Below are 23,133 nucleotides of genomic sequence, written 5' to 3' on the forward strand. Positions count from 1 at the left end.
TGATCATATTACCCATGTTTAATTGCAAGTTCCTCTTCAGACTATGCATACCGGCAAAGTTGTCTTTGAGGTACACACACGGCCTGTATGTTATTAATAGCATGAGCATCCCTGTGATAAAGGCTCCTAAGATTATTTACTGAACTCTGCAGTACTGTCAGTTCTGATAGAAGCTGAACTGATGAGTAAATAATTCATTCCCCAAATTTACTCAACACAGTTAAGAAAAATCAAGTCAGATTTGATGTCAAATTCAAGCAAATAATTGCAAAGACTTTAGCTGCACTACTTGTTCAGCTAGATATGTCAGATAAACTGCGTTCAAATCTGCCAGTATTGGTAATCACAAAATCATTGTTTCTGAATGCTTTCTTTTGCAGATCTTCTTCCTTTTCATTTCTCTTTTCAAATTTTTACCTTCTTTTTTTGATTGTTTCCACATGTAGGCTCTCTACCTTATTTACTTGTTTCCCTCTTCTAGTCTTTCTCTCACTTTTGTATAATCTTCTTTTCCTCATAAGAATTGTCCTCTTCTCCTAACAGTCTTAGGACAGACTAGTTCTCTCACAGCTATCCCAGGTTTACATTAGTCAACCTTTATCCACAGCTGCAGCTAAAAGCACTGGATCAAAAATGTTTGGAAAGCTCAGGCCTTGCCAGTTGCTTCCTCCCTTTGACTGAGAAACATATCTACCGTTTTGGCATACACTATCAGCTTTGAAGCCAGTCACCTGCAGAGCTATTCATCAGCTCGCAGTGTAAAAACACTGATAGCCATGGGTGGGAGACAGATAGGAGTTGGAGAGGAATTTGAGGCAGTAAGATTACAACCCTTTAAGGATGAGAGGACATGAGGTATTTTATGAGAAAGAACTGGGGCGAGTGGGTATGAAGAGGTAAAAATTAAGTACAGCATACGAGATACTAATGACACAAAATTGTAAAACTAGCCTGTTGGTCTAGAACTTAAGTTCCTGAAGACAACTGCTTGTGTAGGTCAGGCATCTTGTCCTGTGTCCACATGGTCCATGTCTCTGCTGGAACATTTTTACAGTTGTTACGCATGTGGATTGCTTGTAGGTCCTTCCTGTCTTGGCCATTAAGAGACGGGGGATATACAACATGAAGAGTTTCTTGCCACTACACCTAATGTACAAAAGTGGTGGTTAAAGTTGTCTTGGGTGGATTTGCACAAGCAATCACCTCAAAACTGCTAATTAGAAGAAATTTCATCCACAGTTTTTTACTTCTGCTAACTGTTGATTCTTCACAAGACTGTGAAGAATTTGAGAAAATATCTAAATCACAGAATCACAGAATGTCCTGAGTTGGAAGGATCCACAAGGATCATCGAGTCCAACTCCTTTCTCTGCATATGACAACTGCACAGTGATGTGTTTAGTGCTACTACATAGACACCAGTACTCTGGTAGATCTCAGTAAAGTGTAAGGAGTACTGCAAGTAGCTTTAGAGATATTTTCTAAGGAAGGGTTAAGAAAAATGTCTGAAGGTGAGATTCAGATTTTATGAAGTGTAATCTAACTTCTTCTGGAAAAGAAACACTTACTATATGATAGTACATCTCAAGACTCTTATTCACGGGGCACAACAGGCAGGAAAAAGGCTTCTTTATATCTTTTACTTACAGAAGTTAACAAGATCTAAGCTGTATTTGCAAATATTTCTGTGGATTTGAAGAAATTTGGTCAACCTGGCAGTTTGGGCAAATAAAATGAAATCTCTGTAGTCTAGACATATTGCCTGGTTTGCAAAATATGACACATTTAGTTAACCTTTTTTACTTTGCTCAGAAAAAATAATCACTTTCATCTGGAAGCAAACACATCAGATTGTCTGAAGAATTTGTAAACCATAGTTCATCTCAGAATATTTATTTCAACCATCTTTTTACTGCAGGAGAACTTTCATTACTTTTAGAAGTAATATTTGGACTGGAGAAGCAAGATACAGTTTCTCAAATTGTATTGTCCTTGGTAATTTCAAAGCAACCCAAATGAAATTTGCTGGGATAATACGAATATATAATTTACTTTTAAGCATTTTGTTCTAAATTTAGTTGTTGTACTTAAAATATCTGCATCTAGAAGTATCAAAACCAGTAAACTAACAGCTTAGATTACATACATTGTTTTGTAATAGAGGTCAGACAAAATACTGTACCTGAGAAAAATACTTCATAGTGGCAGTGTTGAATAAGCAACAACTCCAGTTCCATTCAAGTTAACAGCAATATTATGAGTTGTGTTCTCGTATTAGTGAAACCTTCCTTTTACAATTTCAAAGGCAGATCTAACAAGGTGCTTTTTGATTATTAATCTTTGCACAGTTCCCCAATGGATAATGATGAATACAGCTCCCAGTTTCTTGTCTAGGTCTTTTTACTTTGTAGGAAGCCATGTCTAAAACCCTTTTTGACCTCTAGCAGGTTTTTGAATTCAATTTCTTTATGAGTTTTGATTTTGGATTAATCAATGGAAGAATCATAGTTATGATATTCTTTTCTGTAAAAATAAATGATTTTGCAGGCTGCCCAACATTTCTTTATTCTTTTCACTACCTCAGCTTCACCTTTCAGACTTTCATGTCCCTCAATGTCCTTTACCCAGCAACATCTTAAAGATATTTATAGTGTTTTGAGTGCAAGAGAATCTGAGCATAATCTATTTTAGAGCATCTTTTATAAATAAAATCTTCTATCAGACACTATTTTTATTCTTCATGCCTCTTGATCTATTTTACATTTTCTGGAAGATAACAGATCCATTTAAACTCTATACACCTAAATGATTTTATAACTTTTGAATACTTCTTAGTATTTTATTGACTTTTAATTATATGGAATAATCCAGATAACTCTATGCCCTTTCAGAAAGCTCTTCTCCCATCTGAGTAGTAATTCTATTTTGCTTTTAAAACATATAATTCAGTTCTCTGCTTAAAATTATTCCTATTTCATATTTGGGCTCTTTGATTCACACAAAATTACTGGAACAATGTAATTTGTTCCTCCCTTAGCAACAGAGACATATATTCAGTGTCTTTCACTAAGAAAGGGGAACTGACATCTGCTGTCCACAGACAGGACCTCCAAAAGGAGGAGCGGTTATAAAGAGAAATTAAGTTGAATGTCTATTCTCATTCAACTGACACAACTTTTTGATTTGAGCAAGGTGTGGGATGTAGCAAAGAGAGCAATAAATGCTCAAGTTTTAATTCAAACACTTAAAATTTTTGTCATACTGCAAGAAGAAATCACTTTAAAGCTGGTGCAAATGTCTCAGAGTTCATCAGTGAGCAATACAAAAAGAAAAACCTTTTATGCACAGCAGCTGATGCAAAATATCTGGAAACAAAGACCTGTAAGGTGTATGTTCTAACAGTGGGTGTATTTGTGCCCAGCTGTTTAAAAGTGGAAAGATTTTACTTCACTGCCTCTGCAGTTGGAAAGTTTTAGCCTTTCCCTTCTTTCTCAATGCTTGACATATGATGTGCTTTTATTACAGCTGCTCTCAGCATAAGATCATATCCCAAATGGCATCAAAAAACAGAGGAAAGGCAGATATGACACAAATACCATCTTGCATATCACTCTTAAGTGAAAAGTAAGTCTTCTCTGAGAGTGGTGAACAGACTAAAAAGAAGGGCTCCAAGTATCAGGCAAATAGTAAGAATAGAAGGAGGAAGAGCTTTCCCTTGTTTTGAGGGCATGAAGCACAAATTCAGTTCTAGAAACCCATGACTTTTGTGATGTCACTCTGATACTAGCTGAAGGAAGTTATTCTGGAGAAAAAAAAGAAAACTGGTCTTTGAAGAAAACAACAAATGCTGAGCCAGCCAAGAATTTCTCCCTGCAGTAATTGCTCCGAGGAAGGACTCTGCAGCTCATGCTGTCCTGTTTTGTTGTTGGTTGGTTGGTTGGTTGGTTGGTTGGGTTTCATTGGTTGGTTGGTTTTGGTTTTGTGTGTTGTTTTGGTGTTTGTTTGTTTCTTTGTTTGAATGTAGTACATGATGACAAATTATTTATCATCTGTTCATACAGCTCTCAAAGATGAGGCAGGATGACTTTGGAGACAAGGGGAACCCACATGCAGGTATAAGATATGGATATGAAGGGCCTGTTCCTTCAAAGACCATTAATCATAGGCTGGATACACAACAGAACATGCCTCCTGATCCAAGACATACATGTGTCATAAGTAAAGCTACAGGTAGTGTAAGTTATTGAAAAGCTACTCCTACAAGTGAAGAGGAGATCCTCTAGGCAAGTTTGACAGGAGGAATGACAAACACATATTTTACCATATGCACCAAGAAGGACAATCTAGGTGAAAGCCAAGTGTCACAAACTCATCTGCCAAAGGACAAGCCTTTATGGTACAAAGGTCCAGTACTGCCTCATGAAATGTACAGACTAAACAGGAATACAAGCTTCTGGACTGTGTTCTCATGGAAGAGTGAAAATGTCATGTAACATGACTGATGTTTCTCTATGGAGAGTCAGGACAGAACCTGCACTGATAGTGACCTATGAAATGAAAAACATGTAAAGAAGCTGGATGGGATTGTTTTGTTTTGTTTTTCTACGATTTTTTACACATTGGAACAGCTGCTGTTTCCTCTTGATCTATTTAGAGTCTTATCTGATAATATGATGACAGAATAAGGAGATTCTTCTAGCACAAGGACTCCTCACATCTCCTTCATCTTCCCCTTTGCCCTTCCATCCCCCTTCCTAAATCAGTTTAATTGCACTTAGTGCTATGGCAATTTAATTTTTGTCTGGCCTTACCCTCCTTCAGACTAGTTCAAGGGATTTCTAAAACCACAAACATCACACAATAGTAGTGGTGCACTCTGGCTATATAAACTACAGCCTACAAACCATCCAAGGAGTGGACTTTCTGTGCATGGCTTTAAGATACAGTGCTCTCACCAGCTCCTGCCTGTATAGCATCCTAAAGACTGATTGTGGCCTGAAATTGAAATATAATTGGGAATTTTTATGTGAATCAAGTAATTACTAACAGTGCTAAACTAACTGCTCTACAGAACAGAGCTCTTGATGATCCAAAGATGTAGTAAAGGTAGAAGCTCTCATAGCAATTTACTTGTGTATCTCAATCTCTGCTCCTGTAAATTTAAAATGATAGTCTTAATTGACCATCACCAATATCTTAAACTTTTCCAACAATTGAGAAGTAATTTATATGAAAAGTAAAGCAAATAGGTTCAAAAACATCATTTTTCTGGAGAAAGCAAAAACATTTGGCACATTCGAGGGCCCCATTTTAAATTTCACAGTCTTACTTCAGTGGCAGTATAAGCAACATTATGCACACAAAGACATTAGAAACTTTACAAATATTACTAAAATATTACAGTACACCAGTGAGGAAGGTATTATTTTGCTGACTGAACAAACAATAGCAATACATAGAGAAGCTGAGGCATAAAAGAGTTAAGTAAGTTGATTAAGTTCACAAAACAAGTCCATTGCAAAATAAGAACAGAACTCAATCTTACAGTTTGCAGTCTGTGTCTTTCCCCTGAAATCATTATTCTTCTCCTTCAGGTTGTTATTTAGGAGTGTAGTAGTTACCTTGTTTAATTCTCTCACCCCTGACACAGACTGTATTTCTACATTAAATAATGTACTTCTGCAAACAAGAATATTTTATTAACACACAGAACTGTGGAAACAAACAAAACCAGAGGGGCTTACCCAAATCCAGAAAACAAGCGACAGAAGAGGAAGAAGCCATAGCCCTGGACAAATGATGAAAGGAAGGCAAAGAATCCATTGACAGACATGCATATCAGGAGTGACTGTCTCCTTCCCACCTTGTCTGCCAAGCCTCCCCAGAAGAATGACCCCACCATCATCCCAAGGTACACTATGCTACCTGCAATACACAAAAAAGAAAAAGAAAAAAAAAAAAGATATTGTTTCATGAGCTACATAACTGACCAAAACAGACCACACCAAAAATAGTTGATCTTCTATATTTACAAAACAACCAGTATAGAAATTAATGTCTTGTTTCTGAATGAACAGAAATTATATGCATAGCTTTGCAAATGTATCTAGGGAGAACAGATTTCCTACTATGTCCATGTCATGTCATCAGACACACTGAAGCTTCATATAATTATTAAACAAGGTGCCTTTAGCTAAAACAATTTAAATACAGGCAAATAAGACTGAATGGGAGAAAGACTGTCACTATTTCCTCAGTAATAAGCTGCATGCATGTTAAATACTGGGAAAACTAAAACTTTCCCTACAGAAACAAATTGTCTGCATGTTTCTAGAATATAAGCAGTTCTGTAGGGGATTAATCATTGGGACTGAGACGTGTAAGTCTAAAGGAAGCTCATTGCAAAATAGACATATTCCATTTGAGATCTATAGAATCAAAGACATCCAGCATGATTTTTTTATTATTATTTTTTTTATTATTATTTTTTTCTTTTCCTACCTCCTATTTCAGCATACTGCTTTATTTAAAAAGGTCCTGTCCCAACATTTGGGGTTCCTTTTTTTTTCCCCAAAGAGTTTTGGACAGATACATTACACTTTAGCTATACACACTAGATGAGATAGGGAAAAATATTTGGGGGTGATTTTCTTTTAAAGGTAATGATGTTTTCAAAGTGAAGTACTTTCCCACAGAAAAATAAGTTGAAATATTTAGCACTCTGACCATTCACATCTCAGCATTTTGTACATTAATTCCTTTCCAGGGACAAACGCTCTGCGGGACACTTGGCAAAGATGCACAACACATTGAGGAGACTGTCAGAAACAAAAGCAGTTCCCAAGCTCTGGACAGAACCAATTAGATTTGTATTTTATTTGATAGATGTATTATTCTTTTTCCACCTATTTTCTTATTGAGCTTGACACATTGGGTTTTACCCAGCAGTTACACATCTACTACGGAGTAGGAATTAAACACAGAGTAGTTGGAAGCAGCTAAAATATTAGCAATTCTTCTCCTGTGTCTCTTTTCAATTAGCCACAAGAAGTGATAAATCCTGTGGCAATTCTACTGGGCTTTAATGGCTGTTGTGTAAAATTCTGGCGTCCAAAATAATCACCTCTGTCCTACAGAAGGTAATTGGAAGGGAAAGAAACCTTTAAAAATGAACACTTAAGTGCCTTGGCTTGGTTAACTGCACATTAATGTACCAGTCACTCCTCAGTATTTCCATGCTTGGAACTTGGAATTTCCATACCTTAACATCTGAAGCGCTGACATTTGCAGGGTCCCATGGACCCCAAAATGTCCCTGTTCCCCCTCATGTTTTGTACAAATAGTTTCCACTGCTGTTTCCTTATGAGACATTGTTTTAAAACACTTGACAGAACACACATTGTGTTAAAGATATATTAGCAAGATGCAGAGTTATGTTTTAGTTAGATGAGTTTCTATTACATTGATCACAAACATACACCTGTGTGTATTTTCACATTGAGTGACGCAGTGATATACAGATGTTGGACCACAACCCCTGAAGGCTTTCTTACATTTTATAAATTTTTACTAAAAATGATATTATTTATTTTTCAAATATTGAATAAGAAACAATAGTATGAAGAAGATCAGTATCCACCAGTTGTTTCTAAATTCAGCGTCCCTACAGAGTAAACACCATCAGATGTTGTCTCTGAAATTTTACAATTTAAGCTGTCCTTTATTATGAAAGATTTGTAAAATCACATAGGAAAAACTCTTTGAAACATAACCAGTAAAATATTCATGCACATCATCAAGTCAAGAAAACATATTGAAAATTTTATTCTTTTGAGAAGCAGTGAGGCACAGTAATTCAGAAATACGAATGAGCATGGAACAGTCACAATATATCACAAAAGAAACACACATAATACTTAAAAACACAGACCAAATTTATATCTTCTGTATTTTTTATTTGCTGCATGATTCAGGCATCTTCTGAAACCGAAGAGCAGTGCTTCTACCAGGCCCAATGTAAAACCACATATTAGGTATTTATACACCTTGCATACAGAAGAAGTACATAGAGCTGATTATTCTTGTTGGTCCATTCCTATTTCAACTTCTTATTGAAAAGAAAGTGGGCTGTAACAACCTTATGTTTCAAATAATGAATTCCACATGCTTCAGTTATCTGGATCAAAAAAATATGTCAGTCCTCAACGTGGGCAATCTGAAGCAGAGGAAACAAGCCACTGATTGTGACCAATACCAGCAAAACAGTCTTTTCTGCAGCTGCCTTTTTAGTCAACATAAAATGAGAACAGGATATTTCTAGACTGTTTGTCTTCTCCATGAGTCCCTGAGGACAGAATGACAGATTCATTGCTGCTCGTCAGAGGAGCACTGTCTCTTTACCTAAGCAAGACCAACAAGCTTTTATTTTCTATTACTGGGGTTTTAGTCTTTCACCAAAGGATATTGATGAAGAATGCAGGTAAATCCAAAATTTGCAGAATTCCTAAGACAAATTTGTTCTCTTTCCTCTTAGCCTGAGAAGGACACAGCTGCTGCAGTATTCCTTTGGTTTAGAGTTGTTTAGCAACAGAATTTTAACAGATAGCTCCTTCATTCCCATGAAAAATTTTTACTCCAGTAATTGAGCTGTTTCCGAGAATGCACACATGGCTCATACATTTTCTGGGTCTAAAGAGATAAATCATGGTGAGTGGCTTGGCATATTTTCTCAGCTGTTTTAAGATGTCTCTTGTGGACAAGGTTACCATACCATAAGTACTCATAAGCAGTTTAGAGACTCCACCCATCAGAGCTGGCATTTGTTTGTCAATATTAGTTGAAAGAACTGAGCAAAAATAGTTCAAGAGCTTCATTGTCAGAAGACTGATTTCAAAAAGGCAAATAAAATGGCTGATTTTAACTCTTAAAATGAAATTTGTTACATTCTTTCATACCTAACCACTGTTAGCATTTCCCTATTGGCACCGTAATATTAGAAATACTCAGAGAAGGCCAGTCAAATATTTTCATAATTCTTTACATAAATATTTTTGAAATATTTTATGCAAATAATTTTTATTTTACCAAGTAACTAATTTCCCTGTCATGTACAGAAATATCAAACCACTATGAATTATAAAATAAATAAGTTTCCAAGTCTTGAGAATTTAAAAATGTTAACCTTTTTTTTGATGTCAAGTCCTTTGGTGTTTGTACTGTGCTTTGGCCTCTCTTATACCCATGTATTTCTCCCAAAGAACATTCAAAAGATGCTGCTAAAAATAACTTATCCTCCTATCAATAAACTGCCGTAAACAAGCTGCTCTCTAAGCTACACCATTAGCACATTCTTTCCCATCATATTAACTTTGATTTTTTTCCTAATTGCTTTGCATATTCTCCACAATCCCTCTCCCCCATCAAAGATCTGTATCCTTTCTATCCTGAGCCTACTGCAGATACCAATGATACCAGTTTTAGTGTATTTTCCTGTCTTTCTTCTTTTTTCTATCTGTCATTATACAGAGCATAACGTTGCCTGCAGTCCATAAGGGTGGACCCGTTCCTCTCAGCTTTCAAGTAATTCTTTAAGATCTTTTTCCCCCCAGCAATATTCACAATAAGCCATAAAAGTGACATATTGCAAAGCAGAACTCTAACTATGAACAGTCAAAATAGCTGATCAAACATCTAATAATGCAAGTAACCAATGACATCAGATTATCATTTTACCTTTCACCATCCTTTCCTTTTCAACCTTTGTAGCTTTCATTTATCATGTCATGTCACTGGTCAGAACATAAATCTTACAGGGAAAACCACTATATTTTTTGGTAAACATTTCATAAATCACATATGACATTTTCATAACACTACATACGTAAAAATTAAATATCCTGCCATTGATCAAAACTTGCTCCGTTTTCTCATTACCTTTAAACACTGGTCATCAATATAATAATTGTGTGAGTGTACATGTACGTATATAGATTTTAATCTAATATGCCATCCTGAAGTTGATACTCCCTTAGGAGCAACTACTACTCATCACAAAACTGGCTGCTTTTCTTTTTCTTTCTGGTACAACACATTGGTGCTTCTAATGAAGCTGGGTTATGCAGCACAAGATACATACTAATTTGACATCCAGCATGATTCCAGAAACATGCTTCTTAAAATTACAATTTATTCTATAATACAAAGACTACAAATCATATCTGCAATGTAAGACTTTGATATTCCCCACAAAGTAACGTATAATCTCAAACTCTTTCATTAGGTGGAAAGACACTGAGAAGAGGCAAGTGGCAGCTGAAAAGAAACTCATGCCATGCTAAAATGAGTGGTATTTTCTATTGTTCTTTTACCAAGTTTTAACAACCTGTATTTTCTTCCCACATCAGAAATTCTACATACTTCAATGATTTTTCCCATTGTGCAAATATACAAAACAGGTGCCTTTATCCTCCTCAGATGACGGGACCTGAGTTTGGAATTGGTTTACACCATGCACACACTTTGGCTATCACGTGGCTAGATATTTTTTAAAAGGATGAGCACACGGCATCTTTCAGGTTGCGAACAAATGCTTAATATTACAAAGCAGCCAACCAATAATGCCCTCAATATCCAAATGCTACTTACAGGCAATTTAAGCAATGGGATAAGAATACGTGCATGATCAGTCACTGAGGTTCCAGTATTTTACTCTTCTGTGCTGCCATAACTTCATTACTTTCCACTGTTCATTGCAATTCATAGCCTAGTATCTAAATAATAGCCAAACCTTTCTGAAGAATCAATCTGTAAGCATACACTTCACTAGGAGAAAAACAAAAACAAAACAAACAAACAAAACAATGAAAGACAGACTTCTTTGCGACACAGAGACTTGAGTTATGGGACCCACTGATGGTCACCTTTTGCTTTAACACACATATTATAAGGTAGATATAAAACTAGCCTGAATTTGATTTTTTTCTGTTGTGTGGTTTAGGCCACTTGTCCGAGTGAGGAATGAACTTCAAAAAGTACTCTTATTAATAAACAAACAAAACCCACTGTAAACAAAATTAAAATATTATTTATATTTTGGAAAATGAGATTATAAATATGGTCCAAGAGGAAAAAAAAACCCCTCTCATAAGAATTCCACTGTACTTTAGTCAGTGTTTTATTTACTTGTACTAAGATCTTTGTGTGTGCTATTGTTTAGAATATAGCAATTCATAGCAAAAAACTACAATGCCTCTAAGTAGCACAATGAGTAATAATATCCATATACATCTTTACTTTGACCCCCATACACAGGATATTCAAATTATAATCTTCCAGAACTACACTTAATTAGTATCTGTCATTAGTTTCTTTCATCAGAAAATGCTTTGAAAAGAAAGCAACCCATGCAGCAACTAACTTCAGTGAAACATAATGTCTAATTAATTTTTCATAATAGGAGGTAATTAAAGCAAACACTTTTCCATTAAGATGACAAATATAAGAAAGCTGCAATAACTCTAGAACTGGCAGAAGAAATCCATTTTATAAGCCACTGTCTCTGGATGTCTAAAACTATCTGTGTAGTCAGAATATTAGACTTTAATTTCTTATTTGTTATGTCATTCACCTCCTCAGATGTACTAACACTCCAACATTCTTCCACAAGAACTGCCACAAACTAATATTTCTCCATAACAACTATTTCTCCCCTTCTCTAAAGAGGAGAAAGTAGTGGAACAACAAGCTATATATTAATATTTATGGAATGGTAAAATTTGAGGTATAGATCTAGATGGCTAAAAGAACAAAATATTAATTTTAATCTATCTGAAAAATATGACGGGTATTGCTTTCCAAAAAATATGTGAGCCAGCCATCATATTAACTAAAATTAAATTTTGTCTTGAGGTTTTGCAAGTTCAAGACTTCCCAAGCCATAGATTTCCTTTAACCAGATGCTACCTCTTTCCTACAGCAACCATTTTGTTTTAACTTCAGATGTTAAATGATTGCTCTTACCTAATAATATGCAATGTATGCAAATCCCCAAGTGCCACAGCATATCAGGCTCTCTATTACTACCCTTCAGATTAATCCACTCCTCCTTCATTCCCTTTCAGGACAGCTGCAGGCAGACTTCAATCTGCAATTTCATGCTCTTTAGTGTAGATTCTTAATTACACATTCATGTTGAAGCTTTTGGCTCTTGTACTTAACATATATTTACAAACAGTCACGTTTTACTTACTATTACATTACTAGAGTTACTTTCAGCAATGATGGCAGTGGGGTTTGTCTGTTTAAATACATGAAAGGTATAAAGCTGTTTCAAAATGAATGCTGAAGCTCTTTGGTCTCAACATAAAAGTCCGTACAGTGTCTATCACACTGAAGTGATTCTTGGACCTTCAAGTGTGACTTGCAGCTGAGTAACCTGTATGCTTAGTTCTCTAATAGTAACAGTTCCAAAGTGACAAGTCCTCATATGGCAGACCATTTGGCTTTTGCATAGTTTTTTAGCTGCTTAGCGCACAAGAAATTCTGGATATCCTCCACAGTCAGTAAAAAAGGACAACTTTGTCTCCATAATAATTAAAGATATAAATTCACACTCATTTAGAGGGAGGAAAATACTGAATTCCAGTAAGATCTGTGAAAAAAAAAAAAAGACAACCCCATCTACTCTTCCGAAACATGCTGAGCAGTACAGAAACGTTAATGTTTTCATGAATGAAAGAAGAATAATTTTTTTTTTTTCAATGCAAAACAAGATTTTAAAATATTTATTAATTTCTAGTGGTCTATTTCTCTAGTATTTACACAAGAAAACAATGCAAGGAAATGCTCTGATATGAAGGCTACCAAAAATACATAGTATATAATCCATAGCTCAAGTCAGTCAAATAAAACCCATACAACAAATAGTCCTTCTGTTTCACCAACAACAACAAATGAAAAAGAAAACAAGTGCCTCCTTACACCACTTTCAAAAATGCCTATAAAATATCTGGAGACATTCAATCTGATACCAACCCAGAAACTTCACATGAATAGAAATCAAGTTAACTGTATCTGGTTCTCAGACAAAATGAACCTGTTCTCAGACAATACTGATGAACTGCAATATTTGACAGAGGAACTCAACCATGAAAGTCAGGAAAATGGAACTGAAAGCAAAGCCAAGCTAAAGAAGATCACACTCAGTTGACCACAGTAGATAGGAAAATGAAAGAGCAAGAAACTCAATAGTTCTGCATGAAAACCTATTTGCAGTCTTTAAGATAATAGGGAAAAAAAAGTGATCAGCAACACAGATAACTCAAACAGGACAGGTTTGTAATAGTGTGACAGAGAGTCTGATGTTTGATTTAAAAAAAGGAAAACTGTCATGAGGTAGCCTAGTGCTGTACTTCTAAAGAGAAGCCTCACAAATACAAAACAAAGTCTAAAAAAATGTACAAAAAATTAAATTTTTAAAGAAACCAAACCCTACTATCACAGTTTTTCCATATTTATTCCCAGATTTAGTCCAATTTTTCTGGAGAAACGAACTTGAAAAGGGAGATAGATGTTGAAGCCCACTATGGAATCTCCAAGGTAACTGGAAGACAACTGAAAATAAGTGAATTTCAGGCATACTCAGAAAGCAGAAGGCACTTAGTGTAAGATAAAAATTGATAATATAAACTCCTAAAATTTTAGACTGGTAAATACCCACAACATATTTTCTTGATTTGCCATAGAGACTGAAGTGAAAATGGTCTCAGAGCATGGCTACCCAAACTTGTCACCCAGCTGTGCTCTTACAAAGGTCAAAGATGACCCAGAAAGGCAGGGTTTTTTGTTTGGGGGCAGGAGAAGGAGAAGAACAGTTCTGTACTGTCCATGAAATTAAAACAAACAGACAAACAAATCTGTCTCTTCCAGGAAAACAACTTGCATGTATTTCCAAATCATTAATCTAATCCAGTGTGTGCCCACCCTGAGGGATATTCTAGAGATGAAAGCCCGTAGGTGGAAAGGTTTGACCAAAGCTTTTCCAGTGCTGTACCAGAAATACTATTCATCTGAAAGTCAAAGGGTCCTGCACCAATCATTCACGCTTTTTTTTTGTTTCCTCTGGCATGCTTAAATTAAATTTATGTGCCTAATATATCTACTTTTTATTTGTTTCCTGTATGTCAGGTGTGAGTTTACAACATGAAGTGTTTGTAAGACTAAATTGAATTCCAACAGGAAAAAAATGGCATTGTGCCTCCATCATTACTGTCATTGTGATAATGAGAGTAATTCTGGTTTATGCATTAAGTGCAGAACAAGGTGATCTACATCTGAACCTTTACATTATCTGCTAATTTTGAAAAACAAAGTATTTTCTTACTCTAAGTGTCTGGATGCTATTAATTCTCATTACAGTTCTAGGGAGATTCACCTTGTAATATATCTGAAATTTACACAAGCAGGTGTGCTGATACATGGTTTTTTAATAATGAAATAATTATCTTAACAGATTACTTTCCTGTGTAGTCAGATATTATTTTAATTAAAATGTTGAAATAACAAAAGGAATAACTTCTGCTTTTCCTCAGATCCAAATTAGATAAATTAATAAACGCATAGAAGAAGCCCGGTAACTGCAGAGATTGTGACAGGTAATAGATCACTTGGGGCATTTTTTTCACAGCTGTATTTTCTGATAAGGCAGCAAAATAGAGAATATAGTAAACCAGTATCTTTGCAGTACATTGTCATCATCACTTCCCCTTTAAGAATGTTACCATGTCAATAACTAAGTCATTTTTAAAAAGTGCGATCTTCTACCAGATGCTATTCTGTAACAGTTTTCTCAGAATAAAAGAAATTGATAAGACTTATTCCTTTCTCTTCATTAGAATCATTTACAGACTGAATACTGGTAGTCATTATTGCAGCAAGCAGCACCATGCTGTGATTTCATACTGCTATTGCTTAGCTAGCTAAATCAACAATGCATTATAGTGAAAAAGACCAAAGCACTGCTTCCTTGGTACTCACAACACAAATAATTTATCAGCATTCAAATTTAGGAACATGGAGCTCTAAGAACCAACCAATATGTGGTATTTTTCTTCCTATATGGACAATATTATTGCAAGATGGTTGTTACCAATATGCAATATATAGAGCAGAGACTTTATCAAAAACTCAGTTAATCCCAGGTGATGATGTGAAGCTGTTGACAGATTCCCTAGGTGCTATCACTGAACATATTACTTTCATACTATCTTCTCTTTTGATCCAACAGTTCCCTCTGGCATTAGTGAGAAAATCCTAACAGACAAGCTCCGGATAAAACACACCAAGTTAAGCTGTCCTAATACCCCTAATTCCTGTTTTCTTCCACTGCAACTGCAGAGATTTCTCTGGACTTTTCTCCTTGCAGATCTCGATGCTAAATTCAATGCTCTCTTTGCCCAGCTCTGAATTGACCCTGTCATGCTAGAAATTGCTTTGACTTTGCAATTTGAAATGCACTTCCATGGCAATCGTAAGAATCAGAATGATTATAAATGTTGCATACGATCAACCAGTGCACAGCTCTGTACAATATGTTAGGATTAATTAAATTTCAAAGCAAAAACATATATTTCACTAAAGCTTTAAATCGCCCATGCAGTCATCTACATTAATAATCTCATTTCATACCAAAACCATTCATTTTAGCTACATGTTTTATTGCCTGAATGTTAATTTATTCTCTGCCCAGTCCTGCTTCTGATTCAAAGCAGAGTCCATGAATATCACTAACTTTTAGTGCTGAATTAAACCAAAAAGCCTGAAGTATATACACCTACATTAATACATTAATAACAGATGCCTCCAACTCAGCAAACCAAAGCATGTGACACTAAGAACTAACTAATAAAACTGTGCTTCTAGAGAAGGTGTCTGTACAATGTTAAAGCTAACCATTGGTTATTCATTCAGTGTTTTATCAGCCATTAACTCTCCTTACTGTAACTATATTCCAGCACCGTGCTAGCTTATTTCCTCGTAAATGGGAGGATTTTTGAATTTTATTTTGTTATTTTGGGGAGCGGGGGAATAAAACTCAAAAACCAAAACCAAAGACCTTCCATTACTTTCAGAAAAGGACATTGACTAACGTCATCAGGAGTACATCACCAAAATCAATAACAGTCTGAAACTCACACACACCTCCCCAAGTGCCAAAGAAGAGACCTGGTCTATCTCACCTAGCACAGAACAGTAAAGTGAAAAAGGAAATTCCCTTTGCTAATAGTCCCGCATCTTCTTTCTGATTTCCCATTTAGAGTCAGTGAAACAGATTAACTAATCCAATGTCTTAATGAAGAATAATGGATAAGAATAATCCTCTGTATGGTGTCAATACACCTGCAGGTGCTAGTGATGCTAAACAAGCTTTTTAATTATGTATTCACAATAGTGCCAAGAGGCACTGTTATAATGTCTAAATGGAAAATTGTTTAGATTACTGTATCTATCAGTTCATGATCTCTGTTTAGCAAGACTTGCTAGTGGCAACTTCAGAACCAACCTTGAAAATCACCCTGAATTCTAGCAGATTAGGAAAATATTTACGCTTGTCCATCACACATTTATCCTAAGAAAGCTTACTTGTTAAAAGAAGCTAGAATAACTTGTCATATGTCATGTGTCACCAAAAACTCTTGGTTTTGTTTCCACTAGCTCGAACCAAGACTGGTAGATGTCAGATAAAAGGGTCATTGGTTTAAGAGAACTAAGGAACAACATTTTACAGTTAGTGGTAGGAAAGAAGAATAGTTTATTCTCTTGCCCATCAAGAAGTCTGAGTAGTAAGTAGAATTGGCCTGGATATAAAATCTTAGATTCTGCAATGGAAAAAAATTATGAACAGAACTTTCCTAAATTGCTTACAGTTCCAGTCACATAGTAAATCTGTGATTAATTCCTCCCAGACTCCTGTGGCCTGTTAGTTTGTTGTAGTATGTGAAACTGCAAAGGCTTACATTTATATCATCCCATCCTACCAAGACTTCCCATTCTGTAGAGGGCTGACTAAGTACTGAAAAATGGGTAGGACTAAATGAAAAATAAACTTTTATGAATGTTGGTAAATATCACTGTCCTGGACAAAGTGCTGGCTGTCACTATAGCTGTTAAACAAGTTTTTGCATAAATAATTTGAAAATGTTATTTATGTCTTAGTCTTGTATCTATTCTCGCAGTAACTCAATATCATTCCCTCATTTAAGTACTTATACTTGTATAATATTGTCGCTTTGATTCTGCATCAGATATGATAGTAGTGATATTCCATACATTTGAAACAATACCAAATGGATGCTTCAAATAAGGGAACCAAGTGTGTACAGTGGGAATAGATGTACCCATCACAGGGAAAGGAGTACATCCACAGTAAAATGCAGCCACGGTAGATTAAAAAATTAATTGTGTTCTGTACTTTTCAGCACTGCCATTCCCATAAACAAGTCAAATATCTGGAATAAGTAACTATTTCAAAACATATCTATCACAATATACAGTTTGACTCCAACTCCTAGAAATACTGATAGTATTAAAAAAGTCAAACCTTGAAGGGTTCTAAAATCCTTGATTGATTAAATCCATGCATAAAATGCATAGGAAGAAATTTACTCAGCTGTGACAAAGAGTCATTAAATTGTGTTTGTTCCATATCTTAATGAAGTTCATTAAGATGATTTCAACACTCATTTCTCTGTGAAAATATTTCTTCTTCTTGCCCATGAGCTCATACATCCTCTCTTTCATTTCATAGCTCAACTTTTGATGCAAGATGCAAAATTCAGAGCTACAAATACATCAATAATGAAGATCAACAATTCTATAAATGAAATCTTGCAGATCACAACTGCATTGCAAAATTAGTCAAACAAGGACTTGGTGGAGAGTGCATTATCATATTTAAAATGTTTGGTTTGGTTAAAAAATTAGTTTGACACGTTGATTTAAGAAGTGATAAATCATCAGCCAGAGATCCCATGGCAATTGAGAGAGGGAGGAAAAAGTAGAGGTGACAGCCAAATTGAATGTGTAAAATCACTGTGGCCCTCAGGCTTTTCCCTTGGGAGGCATTTCCTTCTTTTGGCCACTTTTGTAAGACTGTAAATTAAATCACTGATCTGTAATGGGATATGCAGAGCCAGAAAATCAGCCGCAATGCGTAAAAAAGCAGCCCAGTGATTTTTAACTGCTCGAGACACAATCAATCTTTGAGACAGAGTTTTGAAGATAACTGCAAACCCATAATGATTTCACTTTATTTTTATGTGCAAATAAATGGTACAGGCATATTGCACATGGTGGTAATGCATGTTTGTAACTGGTTAAATGTACAAGCATCTTACCGGCTACACACGCAACCCTCACAAGTACATGTTATCCCTGTTGCAGGCTGTACTCCTCGAGTTCAGCTGAAGGCTGCATTGCTTAAACGTTGAAGAAATGTTACATCCTGGCAACAAATGTCTTGCTCAGAAAGTGTCCATACATATAGTGATTGATCTCTGATATTCCAAGGTACACACGTGTAGTTGTGTCCATTTAACTAATAAATTAAAAAAATAAAGTAATATAGAAGTATTGTTTTACTTAATAGAGCTCTCAAAAGATGAGCTGATTAAAACAGCATTTGGCTGTGCTGAAAATGCGTATGAACACCAAGACTCTCAGTTATGAACTGCAAGACAGCCATCTCATGTTGGTGTGGATTGAATGTGTTACTCGGGTCAAAACTACATGACTGAAACTGGGTATTGAGACAGCAAAACATTATCTTTAACCCCAGGCTAAATGGTGAATTTCTTAAAACAAAGAGTGAACATATAAGTTAATGTTGTCTGATAGCTTGTAGTCCTCAGTAAAGCTGCATGCAGGAACAGCGTGAAAGAGGAAAAACATTTGACACGGTGCTATTGAGCTCCCTGTTAGCACCAGCTTCAACAAGGTGGTTTGGGTACAACATCATCCTCAGAAAAGAAAGGCAGCTGTGAGCCCCTTAAATACTGGCTTATAATGGGAGCTTGCAACAGGGCAGAGGACTGAACACACTGCATTTCACTAATGGTTCCAATCTGTGCTCCCAGTTCCTGTCTTGTGACAAGCTCATGATATTCTGTGTGATACAAGCTTAGTCCAGCCCATAACAGACAAAAATTACATGCATGCTCTCTCTACTATCCCTTTTTTTCCGTTATAAAAGAAAAACATACGTAACCATCTCCACTGTTCCGCGTAATACAGCTGCTTAGAACAGACATGGATCTGCCTCTTAATTTTTCTCCCTCAAATAATTGTGTTTGGAAGGCAAGCAGAGAAAGCATTGCAATAGGAGTACTTTAATAATGTCACTGCAAGGGAACTGAACTGTGCCAAAGGTGAACAGCATGCATGATGGCATTTATATTTCTGGCATATCCTTCTAAAGAAATAAGACATTAATCCTACAGGCCAGTTTTCACCTTGATCTGGAATATTTAGTGCACATTTCAATGACTGCAGCTCTTTTTCTAGCTCTTTCTACCACTGCTAAAGATTTATTACTACTAATAACTGTAAGTGCAATGGACTTTCTCTGTTATTTCAAAGAGATTCCTCACACTCAAAGGACTGCTATACTTCCAGTAAGTATTCTTAACCTAGATGCATTTCTTGTGAATACTGTAATTTTCCAACCCATATATAAGGACCTAGCATTTTGACATCTGTGCTCTCTTCAATAACATTTACACCATGGCCAAGAGCCCACACTAAAAAAATTAGTTCTGAACTTCTTTCTCTATTCCTGAAGCCTAAAATAATTTAAAAAAAAAAAAGAACTTCAATGTGCTGTCTGTAATAAAAATATGGATCTTCCCTTGGAAGTTTCAGCTCTATGGAAGCACAACTACTAGCTGCAGATAACAGTAAAATATAGAGTAACAAAACCTGCTTTTCCTTTATTTTAGATCAATTGTGATCTATTATGTCACCACAAGTCTGGTACCCTGCTAATAACTGGAATATATCCAGCAGACTCTAATTTTCTCGTACTGTATTCTGTGTGGTAAAATGCAATAAATCTCACCTGTATCTAATGACTTACAATCATATTTAACAATAGAATAGAGCAATGCCATATATAGATGCCTACTTACAGCAGCAGGAAGGAATTTACTCACTGCCATGTGAGGATGGTTTTGTGACAATCTACAAAAATTCAGGAATTTTGAAATTATTCCTTAAAATTCAGGACTAAAATTTACAAGTAAAGAGGTGTCAAATATATGGTTTACTGTTCTTGTCTTCTATATGATAGTATGTGGAAGAACCATGGTGTCAAAACTAAGTATTACTGGAATTGACTAGAGACAACCATAATGCTTGAAGTGGATTTTTTTTGAAGAAAATCTTACATGTCTGAATTCTAAGAAGAAATGCAAAACAGAAAATCAGCTACTCAGTATTATACTTCCATGGTTTTCAGTCACTGAATTTTGGACTTGTCCCTAAGGACAGAATTTCAGTGAAGTCATAAGTGTAACATAACCTAACATAAACAAGGCTGGTTAAAAACAGTTTTAACAAAATCACAAATAGGAGTAATATTAATTGATCATTAAGATCAATACATTTATTTTTCATGGCCTTTTTTAAGGCTTTAGAAGTACTATTATTTACAACCGGCAAAAAGAATTCATGATAAAATGTTTACTTAACCAACAATTAGCAAAGATAAAATCCTTAGCTTGAGTATTAAATCATAGTTCTCAAAAAAGATTAGCAATTCCAAGAAAGCTCCTCCTCCCCTCCAAATCATGATGTCTCTAGGTATCTGGCCTACACAGAGAATTTATAGCTACTTAATAGGTGGGAAAACAAAGAAATATCACAAGTACCGAATATGAAAGAAAACTGAACATAAATTTTTGCTTAAGTTACTTCTAATTTGAACTTCCAAAACGAGAGAAATCTCTTTAAAATGGAAGTTGCTTAAGCAATAAACTACATGAAAAAAACTTATCCAAATGTGCAAAGGAGAAACCACAGTATGAGAACAACAATTTAATTCCAGATTTGTCCACATATTTATGCCTCTAAGGATGTGTGGCATGTGTCTAGTGATGTAGTGAGGTGCCTAGACACATTAGAAAATCACAACTAGGCATGCAGATGCCTGAATATTTACAAAATGGTCCTCTCAGACTCAGGTCCTGTAGTCCTTTATTCACTGACATTTTGTCACATGCTGCCAGATTTCTGCCAGATCCAAAGAAAATACATACAGTCTCAGGAAAAAAACCAAATAACTCAAGCCATTTGATCTTGCTCAAGCAAATATACACCCTAATTTGAGTTAAAACTAGCAAGTCTGTGTACAATCCGTAAGCTCAGGTTTAGTCAAGTGTAACACCTGCAACACCTCTTTTAGTTACAGCAAACAAGGTGGAAGTGTTATGTATGTATAGGCAGCCATTTTTAAATTTGTGGACTCAGAAAAATTTGGATTGGGAGGCACCTTTGGAGACCTTTAGTCTGAATTCCTGCTAAAAGCAGAGTTACCTTCAGAGCTAGATCACATTGCTCCTGGCCTCTTTCAGTCAATTTTTGAAAACCTCCAAAAGATCCCCAGTTCCTCTATATAATGTCTCCTTCTGGTTTCCAACCTCAACGTGAACTTTCTTAGTTACACCAGAACTTCCCTTGTCACAACTTCTGACCACTTGCACTCCTCTGAGAAAAACTTTACTCCACCTTTTCTATAGCCCTCCTCAATTATGTCACCAAACAGTACAGGCAAATCCCCTCATAGGTCTCCTTTCTCGAAGCTAAACAAGCCCGGTGCTTTTTGCTCCTTTTTATAGGCCATGTATTCCAGCCCTCCAATCACCTTGCCTGTCCTTTACTGGACTAGGGCTAATTTGTTAATCTCCTTGGGTGGTTCCACAACAGGACAGAGAATCCCAGGTGTGGCCTCACTAGCGTAGACAAAGGAAAAGAATCACCCTCCTCTACTTACTGGCCACTTTTGCCAGTGCAGCCCTGAAAGCGGTAAGCTTTCTTTGCTGCAAAGCATTGCTGATCCAGGTTCTATTTGTTCCTTACTAGGAGCCCTGATCCTCTTCTGCAGAGCTGTTTGCTACCTGGCAGGTCAGTGCCTAGCCTGTACTGGTGATTTGAGTCATTCTGTCCCAAGGGAAGGACTTGCATTTGTTATTGATAAGATTAATGGAATGTGTTTGTTGTTGAATAAAAAGAGGTTGCAAAAGATCAGTGCAAAATCTGAATGAAATTAAGTAGGAAAGATCTGGCAAGCCAGTAGTTTTTAAACTATGGGGGGGGGAAATTTAGTAATCATCTGGTGTTCTTAGCAGTTTTTAAGCACTTTGTATCAACTAGTGAGCCTCTGAGGACCACTTCTTCCCATGGAAGAGCAAGGGCTGTCTGGGTTGGAAGTATGCTGGGTTACATTTAGTAGGTTTTAAGAGAGAGCGGGTATAGGAAGCATTGCATTAAACCAGCTAATATGTAAATTGGGAAATCAATGCAGAAGTGGTAGGCACATGCCTGTTGTCCCAGACTTCAGCCCAAGAGACATAGCTAATGTCTCTGATGCTCTTCTTCATACAAATGTTATACAAAATGTGATTATTATATTCGGATAATATCAGAGAAAACTCTTACCTAAAGGCATTATTTGACACTAAACATGAGGTTTCAGAAAAACCATTTCCAAATAAAGCTCTTTGTTGCTATTCATATTTACAATACCTGCTTACCACTACAGTGATTTACCATGATACTTGAATTTATTAGATAGAAGAAACTGTGTGTATGGCTAATCAATAGGAGTATCTTTTAGATATAAGGATTATTGCTGGTTTTGTTAATGTAATACAAGGCTTTATGAAGGACTTGGATAACACACTGCTTACCAGAATAGTAACACAGAATAAGAAAAGACTATTCATGCTCATGAGATCATTCAGTCTAAACTTCATACAGCAAACGATCTAGGGACTCAAAACAGACCAGGAAGAACATGAGAAAGCAATGAGGAACCACTGGCCTCTGGAAAGGATGGCAGTCAGAGCATACAAGTGACTATCC

At 36.0% G+C, this 23,133-nt stretch overlaps 1 protein-coding gene across 1 annotated transcript in view; it reads right to left on the minus strand.

The window, feature by feature from the left end:
• SV2C (synaptic vesicle glycoprotein 2C) overlaps positions 1–23,133 on the minus strand; it is a gene marked incomplete at both ends in the record, with an annotated part of 81,097 nt that overhangs the window by 50,979 nt on the left and 6,985 nt on the right. The window contains one exon of the mRNA XM_080363020.1: positions 5,745–5,921. Coding sequence (XP_080219146.1) covers positions 5,745–5,921 — 177 coding nt within the window. The remainder of the gene's footprint in view (positions 1–5,744; positions 5,922–23,133) is intronic.

This window comes from Nesoenas mayeri (genome assembly GCF_963082525.1).
Source record: "Nesoenas mayeri genome assembly, chromosome: Z".
In the NCBI taxonomy this organism is placed as follows: domain Eukaryota; kingdom Metazoa; phylum Chordata; class Aves; order Columbiformes; family Columbidae; genus Nesoenas; species Nesoenas mayeri.